This window comes from Pristis pectinata, chromosome 4 (assembly GCF_009764475.1).
Source record: "Pristis pectinata isolate sPriPec2 chromosome 4, sPriPec2.1.pri, whole genome shotgun sequence".
Classification (NCBI taxonomy): Eukaryota; Metazoa; Chordata; class Chondrichthyes; order Rhinopristiformes; family Pristidae; genus Pristis; species Pristis pectinata.
Genome location: NC_067408.1, coordinates 20570617 through 20579594, shown reverse-complemented (window position 1 = coordinate 20579594; position 8978 = coordinate 20570617). Strand labels below are relative to the sequence as shown.

The 8978-nt window shown below is 40.0% G+C and overlaps 1 protein-coding gene across 1 annotated transcript in view; it reads left to right on the top strand.

The window, feature by feature from the left end:
* The window catches only part of LOC127569321 (heat shock 70 kDa protein 4-like), a 44605-nt gene continuing 35627 nt past the window's right edge, over nucleotides 1-8978 (top strand). Inside the window, exons 1-5 of the mRNA XM_052013845.1 lie at nucleotides 1-383; nucleotides 5212-5269; nucleotides 6485-6625; nucleotides 8118-8240; nucleotides 8360-8459. Coding sequence (XP_051869805.1) covers nucleotides 277-383; nucleotides 5212-5269; nucleotides 6485-6625; nucleotides 8118-8240; nucleotides 8360-8459 — 529 coding nt within the window. The 5' untranslated portion in view covers nucleotides 1-276. The remainder of the gene's footprint in view (nucleotides 384-5211; nucleotides 5270-6484; nucleotides 6626-8117; nucleotides 8241-8359; nucleotides 8460-8978) is intronic.

Sequence of the window (8978 nt, the reverse complement as noted above, 5' to 3'; positions counted from 1 at the left end):
GAAGTTCGCCGGTGACGGGTGAAGGGGGTGGGACAGGAGGTGAATTCTCGCGATACTGGAGCCGGCGGCCGTCGGTGGTGCACGAGTGAACGAGAGACGGCGTCCAGCGGCGGCCGTTCCTGTTCTTCATGTAAAGCCGGAGGGGAGGCTGGAAAAAAGGATTAAACGTGCCGGCGTTCGTTAGATTGCTGTCAAGGAGAGAGGGTCTTGTTATTCGCTGCAAGCTGTCCGAGGCCTTTGAAAAAGAAACAACAACAAAATCAAGCTAGCCCGGAGATGTCAGTGGTCGGCTTCGATGTCGGTTTCCAGAACTGTTATGTGGCTGTGGCGAGAGGCGGCGGCATCGAGACGGCCGCTAACGAATGCAGCGAGAGGAGCACCCCGTAGGTATCCGGCTGCAGAGGGAGGGGGGTTGGGGGGCCGGTCCACGGCTCTGGCCGGGGGCCGCGAACAGCGAGCGTGCGGGGTTGCGGGTTGCCGGTTGCTGTTGAGGCCTAGTCACTGCCACCTTGCCCACGGGCGGCTGTGCGGCGCCGGTGGCGGTGTTGACTGACTGACTGACTGACTGCAGCACTGGAATTGAGCATCTTACTCACTGCCCCATGCCCTTCGCCTTCTAGATTTTTCTTCTCAACTTGATCGTATGCTTTTTACCCGTCAGGACGTGCCCATTTTAATTTTAACTAGCATGGTTATGTTTCAAGTCAGCAACATTTGTATTTTTTAATACTTAGAAGATACTTCACAGTGTTAAAGTTATTATGTTATCTCCCCTTCATTCCAAGGGTTTTGGGGGAGATATGTTTTTCTTCGCGTAATTTATTTCTTATTTGCGTAGAAATCTGATGGATATACTAATTGCAATGTCTGCGAGGTAGAAAGGCAATACGGATTGATTAGTTTCAACAGGATTTGGGAGATCCTGTATTGCAATTCCTTAATTCTTTCAGTAACTGGGAGTTATGATTTGGCGTCTCTCCCACGCCTAATTTGCACACGTCCGGTCTGTTGTACCTCGTTCACACCCGACCTTTTTCTGCTTTGGTATCCACTCCCTGAAAAGCATGTTAGAACCTGGAAGCAGGATTAGATCATGTGGCCCTTCAAACCTGCTCCTTCATTCAATAAGATCGTAGCTGATCTGGTACTTCATCCACTTTTCTGTCTGACCTCCATGTCCCTCAATTCCCACAGCTTCCAAAAATATATTTATTTCGGAGAGAGACTATTTTTTACCCTTGAATGTACTCAGTCATATAATATGCATAGCCCCCATGGGTAGAGAATTCCAAAGGTTTGCAATCTTCTGAGTATAGATTATTTTTCTTTATGGCAATTCTCGACAGCTGAGCACTTGAACTTCTTTGACTTGAAGAGAACCATAGCACAGTGATTAAATTACTAGATTAATAACCCTGAGGCCTAGACTAATAACCCATATAAATTCCAATCTCACCATGGCAACAGGCCTTTTAAATTTGGTTAATTAAATAACCAAGTGGGGAGGGGAGTGGGAAATGATCTCAATAACAGATATAAAATTTATAACAAAAAAACCAGAAAATGTTCGAAATAGTCATCAGATCAGCCTGTATCTCTGGGAAGAGAAACAAGAGTTGATGTTTCAGGACGGAGTCACACACACAAAATGCTGGAGGAACTCTGTAGGTCAGGCAGTGTCTATGGAGGGAAATAAACAGTCAACATTTCGGGTCGAGACCCTTCTTCAGGACTGAAGGAAGAGTGCAGAAACCAGAATGAGATCCAGAGTGGGCAGAAGGCCAGGATGAGGTGTCCAAGAGGAGGAAGAGGGCTTAAGGAGGGAGAAGGGGTCATCAGTGGGGGGTGGGGAATCTTTGCCAAAGCAGTAGGCCCGGAGATGGAGGCAACAGAAGAAGGCCTCTTCCTTTACAGTCCTGATGAAGGGTGTTGACCCGAAACGTCGACTATTTATTTCCCTCCATAGGTGCTGCCTGACCTGCTAAGTTCCTCCAGCATTTGTGCTCCAGATTCCAGCATCTGCAGAATCTCTTGTCTTCATCAGTCAATTTTGTTTTTTCAACTCTAGTTCCACAGCAATACGGTTTATTTAACTGACCTCTGAAATGACTGAAGGATGACTTGTCAATATGTGGGCAATACATGCTGGTTTTGTCAATAATGCCCACGTCCACTAAATGAATAAAATCCTGTTCACCAGATATTTTGATTGGATGTAGAGCATTATGCTGTTCAACGCACAAACTTTTACTTTTTAATTTAAATTTAAATTTTATTTACAGCGTGGTAACAGGCCCTTCCGGCCCAATGAGTCTGCACCGCCCATTTTAAACCCCAAATTAACCTACCTGTACGTCTTTAGAATGTGGGAGGAAACCGGAGCACCCGGCAGAAACCCACACAGACATGGGAGAACGTACAAACTCCTTACAGACAGCGATGGGAATCAAACCCTGATCACTGGCGCTGTAATAGCGTCGCGCTAACCGCTATGCTACCGTGCCGCCCAGTACGGGCCTGCAACACAGTAAATTCCTTTTCCTTTAACTATTAGTAATTTGACTTGCATGTTGCACCACAGTTTTACTACTCTTCACGTTAGTGAGCTTGTCTCCAATACTCTTCCTCTTGCTAATTCAAACCTCGTCGTTGTTTGCTTTTTTTGACATATGAGGAAATTTTTATAAAATCGTATAAACTACAATAAAAGCAGAAAATGCCACAGATTATCATTATCTATGGAGAGGGAAAAAGTGTTAACATTTTGGGGGTCTCTTCACAGATGCTACCTGACCTGAGTACTTCCAGCTTTTCTGTTTTAATTTTAGATTTCCAATGTTTACAGTTTTTGTTTCCCAGTCATTTTTTTCATATGCATCGGAGACAATGGATGTGTTGGTGAGGGTAGTGTGGTTGATGTAGTCTGCATGGACTTCAGTTAGGCCTTTGACAAAGTCCTATATGGAAGACGAGTCCAAAAGGTAAGAACCCATGGCAAGCTGGATCTGAAACTGGCCTGGTGATTGAAGGCAGAGGGTAATGGTGTAGGGTTGTTTTTGGAATTGGAAGACTGTTACCAGTGGTGCACCACGGTGTTCCTCCAATGATTTTTGCAGAGGAAAATGAAAGTATTGATGTTACTAGGATACCTGTGTTCTAGTTGTGGATTGCCTTCTCGTATGGTTAATCCACAGGTCTGGTAACCTGGGGATGTCCAAGGACAACAGGTACATTTTGAAAGCAGTAATGATTGGCCTCTGCTGCAATTTGACCTGCAGCCAAACACCATCATAAGGATGGCATTGCCAATTGCATGAAAGTTACTATAATGCTGTACTTTTGTCCCTCAGACAACATTCATATTGTGATGTGGGCATAATTTTATTCAGAAAAACTGGGTGCATTAAGTAAGCTACTGTAGCCTTATTAAACATTTGAAGAAAAACTCATAATATATTTTCTCTGCATCACTGTGCTCCCTCGGGTGTACAATATTGTTGATGCATGTATACTCAATTGCCAACCTAGGTCCTCGCAGATTGCTGTGACCTTTGAACCGTAAGAACTTTCACTCTATTGGTGTGTAGATGTTGGTACCCAGAAACACAGGTGAATGCTTTTTTCCAAGGTTGCAATTATGATTACATTTTACTTTGCTACTTTTTGAAAAGAATAAGCCAAGGTAATAACTTGGAGTACCTCAGAGCTTAAAATTTAAATGCATTTTTCAATTTCCCAACATGTATCATGATATTTGAGAAGTATGCATTAAGGGTCTACACTGCTGGTAACTAATAAGACCTTCGAAGAAGCAATGGCATCCAGATTTAAGGCTGGATAGAAACGTTTCATGCATTTAGTTGAACAAAATGCTGTAACTAGAATGGCCTTGGGATTCGGCCAGATTTAATATAGATCATCTCGTCATTAGTTGAGCAGGTCATAAGCCCGCTTGTCTGTGGGATGTTCTATGATTCAGTAAGCATGCATGTTTAAAATCTAATCTTACTTTGAAACTGTTAAGCTTTACTATATTAAAAAGTTAATGTATTTTATGTAGCTTGGATATGCTATTGCTAGTAACTGCACCTTTAAAGGGCATTTATGTCTTTGATCTCTATTGATATATCCAGTAGAAGTGAATTGTTTAAAAAGAAATCACTTAAGTGATTAAAATTTACTTTGTACAATTGCTACAAACTGGGAACATTCGGAGTAATGAGGGTGTGAAAGGGCGGTGGAGGCAGAAGTCCTCATCATATTTAAAACATACCTTAATGTGCACTCAGCTATAACCTACAAGGCTCCAGGCCAAAAGCTGCAAAGTGGGATTAATTTAAATCAGCTGTTTATGGTCCCCATTGGTACAATGGGCTGAATGGCCATCAGTGCTGTAAATCACAATGATTCTATGATAATGTTTCCAGTGGACTTCATCTGCTGGCCCCATTTTCCTGAGGTCATGGCAATATTAGAGTTGAAGTAACACCATAAAGTTGCTAAAGTCCTCGAAAGCAGCTATTACACAAAAAGTTCTGCAAAAGATTGTTTTAAATTGATTGATAGTTGCCCAAACATACAGTCCAATGATTTTTGGTCACTTGGTATAATCTGGGAAGCAGATTGAACTGGGATAATTCTCAATTTGACATTTTCTTAATGGAGTGTTTACTGACTGAATTTTTTTTTAAAAGCAAAACACCATTTTGGTTGAGATTACTGTAAGTAGGTTTACTATTCATGTTGGGAGCGTTTGAAGGCTGTCACAGCTCTGGTTTGTCTGCTGATTGAATCTGCATAGAACATTGTTATTACCTCTGTCTTTTTCTTTTAGGTCCTAGATACCAGCACCTGAAATTCCTGTATGCAAAAATGTATATAAACTGAACCATAATTTATTAACAGGCTTTTGATGCAGCATTCATTAAGCTGTTGGAAAATCTCCAACTCCCTTTTATTGATAGTGGGCCTGCATATCAGCTATTGAGATAACAGACCCAGATTTATCAGGAAAAATGTCAGAATCTGGAACCTAGAATCCAACACGAGAACATTAATATAAAAGCAGCTTCTGGTTTGCCATGACAGTTTATGACCTGTTTACTATCTGACCACTGGAGACAAACATTAGAGATGTAATACTAAATATATAATTAAAAGAAAGTATAAAATGGGATCTTGGAATATTTAAGCTGTATTTTGAACTTTCAGATCTTTTGTGTCCTTGGGACCCAGAAATCGTACAGTTGGAGCTGCGGCCAAAAATCAGGTAAGAAGAATTCAGTGTTTCCTCCTTTAAAGAATGTTGCAGGAACAGATGTTATGAGACAGAGTTGACTTGTATGTTAGCAGGTTGCAGGCTGTCAGACCGTAGCAAGCTAACAGAGGACAAATGAAATAAAAGCACAAAACACTGCAAAAGCTCTACAAGTTATGCAGAATTTGTGGCAAGATAAACCGAATTGGCACTCAAGGTTGATAACCATTTCATTTAGTAATTCTGATTTACTTTATTTATACAGCAAGGTGACAGGCTCTTCTGGCCCAATGAGCCCACACCACCCAATTACACCCATGTGACCCTACTAACCCATACGTCTTTCTTTTCTTGTGAATGCTGCTTATGTTATGTGCCTGTGGTGCTGCTGCAAGTAAGCCTTTCTTTGCACCTGTGCATACATGTACTTGTGCATATGACAGTAAACTCGACTTTGACATTGAAAAGTTGTCAACTTAAAATGTTAATTCTACCCGCTATGCCTCATATTTACAACATTTTCAGAATTCATTTCAGACTTTGAGCATCCAGTTTTTATTCCCATTTCAACAAGCCAATATTAAGTGTTTTAAGCAAAAATTTTGATGAAATTAGAGTTGGATAAGAATTGAAAATTGTACCTTGCATAAAATGAACTAAAATTTCATGCAAGAACTTTGAAAGTAGAAATAATTGGGCCAAAAATTTCTGGGAAATGCCAGCAATTCTACATGGAACCGCTGACCTTTATCCTTGTTGGCAAATATGGCTGATGGCAAAACCATAGTTCCAGCTTTATCATGTGTCAAAGGTATTCTCAGCAGATTTGAGAGAAGGACTTGTTCTGGCTCTGAAGTGACACAGTTATGTCCTAACACCCCATAATGCTCTAGCACACAGAGGGTCAAAGGTGCTCTTGACCAGCAAGTTCTTCAGGGATACACAATAAGTTCCATAGAGAGACAGGAGAGACTACAGATACTGGAATCTGGAGAAACAAACAATCTGTTGGAAGAAGTCAGCAGGTTGAGCACAGCAGGGTCTCAACCCGAAACATCGACAATTCCTTTCCTCCCACAGAAACTGCTTGACCTGCTAAGTCCTAAGTCAGATTGTTTGTTGCTACGAGTTCCACAGAGTTGCATCTCAGTGATGACAGGTCTTGCTTATCAACATCCAGTGCATTGTTTAGATATTGACTATTAAGTTTTAATATTTGTTTTGCAGATGCTGTCAAATGTCAAAAATACTCTACAAGGATTTAAAAGGCTTCATGGGCGAGCTTTTACAGACCCGTTTGTAAGAACTGAACAATCCAAGCTTGCATATGACCTTGTTCAGATGTCAAATGGTGCTACAGGTGTTAAGGTTAGTGACACTGTACTCCATTATCAAAATCTGCTTCTAAAAATGCATGCTTTGTTACTAGGACGGAAGTGAGGAACTTGTGTCACCTACTACATATACTGCTTTATGTTCTCATTATTACTGAAATTTGAGAATCCTATCAGAAAAGAGGCCTTTTTATTCATTTTATTTTGCCTTGTCTTAACTTTTTGGTATCTAATTGAAATGCTTCTGTACAACTGGTTAAGTGACCAGGTGTCAGAGTTATTTCAAGTGAAAGTTGAACACTAATAAATTTTGGTAAACTGCTTACTCAGGATCCATAACTGCATGTGAACATGGTGGTAAATACATTAGAATATATTCACTCATCAGTTGCTAATTGCCTCATTTTAGTGGAATATTGTGGATTTTTGTAATTGGTGAAATAGTTCTTAACTAGTGCAAGCAATAACGTTTTAAAGTCCCTGGTGCTCTTAGGTACACATGATCATCCAAACCATCTGGTCAGTGAAACCCCAAACCCCAGATAAGCAGCTTCCGATTGTCAGCTTCCTTCAGTTTGTCATTAGAGCATCATTAGAATGAAAAGGTGTGTAGGCTAAGTGTTCTCTATTGCCACCCGAAATGATGAGTGTTAACAAAAGTAGCCTTGTAATTCCACTAACTAATGATTTTGTTTTGAGATTGTAAACTTGACATGTCGTCTTAAGTTTCTCCATGACCAGTTCCATTTTCAGGAAAAGGACTGGGAAAATTCCAACTTCAGCTACAGTATATTCTGCTAACTGATTTTAGGCAAGAGCCCTGCAGGAATACTCTTGATGGCCTTAAAGGATATAGAATTGTTTGTTCTTGGGTCAGCCCTGGAGAAAATGAATAGTCAGATAGTTCAGGATTCAGCTAGATTATAATATCCCCACGGCTAAATAATTTGCACAAATAACATGATTTGGCTTCTGTTCACCAAGTCGTCATTATCTGCATATTTGCGAGGTGTATTACTAGAATTGTGGGCCAGGTATGTGGCCGGGACTGGGGTTGAGTGCTTGTTTGACTAGCTGAAACATACGAGCTGAAAGTAATCTGGGCCCAGTTTCCTGCTCCCTTAAAACTCGTGTTAATTGGAAAATTTATTAAACTACTGTATAAAGTGAGGGGGAAAGAACCTGAAAATAAAGTATATTGAGATATTTCTAGTAACATCCCATAGTCTGGAAAATCTGCAAGTCCAGTACCACCAAGTTCCCAAGGATGTTGGATAATCAGGTTTACTGGATTGATTTTTTTAAAAAAAAGTATATAGCTGGCTGTGCAATGAAGTTGGTATGTACTGAGCTTGTGACTGGCACTGTACAAGTAGAAGTCCTTTCCTCCTTGATGCCACTTATTTTTCTCTGCCATGAAGATTTTAATAAATGGCTTTGTGATCGACAAATGCTTTGATTTGGGATATATTTTTACAAATAAGAGGATTTTAATGCAGTGTTTTTTGCTTACAATTTTTTGGAAGGTTTCGTACATGGAAGAAGAAAGAAATTTTAGTGTAGAACAGGTTACAGGAATGTTAATGACTAAACTGAAAGAAACAGCTGAAGCTGCACTAAAGAAACCAGTCATGGATTGCGTGATATCAGTAAGTAGTTAAAGTATTGCTGATTTTATACAATTATGTGTAATTTTAAGAAATTGAGCTTTTTAACTTCATCTCGTTGGCCATGGGCTTTCCATTCATTAGTGTGCTATTTTGTACAGGTCCCATGTTTCTATACAGATGCTGAGAGGAGGTCAGTAATGGATGCTGCACAGATTGCAGGACTCAACTGTTTGCGGCTCATTAACGAAACCACTTCAGGTAATGACTACTATTTATCGAATGTAACAGTCAAGTTTATTGTGTAAGCCTATTAGTTTTTGTATTTTATCAGCTAATTTTTGTACTAGTATAAATATATTGTTGCACTTTAAGAGGAAAGCTGAAAATGTACTGTTCTATTTTGGTATGGATAAGAAGTGTTAGCCTGATCAGCACAATGAATATTAACCCATTGTAACCTGCACACATAATAATGAATATCCAGGAAGTTATACAGCAGTAATCTAAATTTTGTTAAAACTTATATATGTAATACTTTGAACATGAAGCATTTGATGATGCTCAATTAATTAATTTTTGAAAGGTTGTGACTACAGGCAATCCCCACGTTAATTTGAGGAGGGCAGGTGTTGCATTCCTAGAAAATGTTCTGTACCAGAATTTTCTGTTAGTGCAAAAACATGTCATCTGTGCAAGTGTCAAGAAACACAAGTTGGGGGAAAAAATAATTTTGTTATTTGTTTCACAAATTCCATAAGAGTGAATTTTATACCTTGT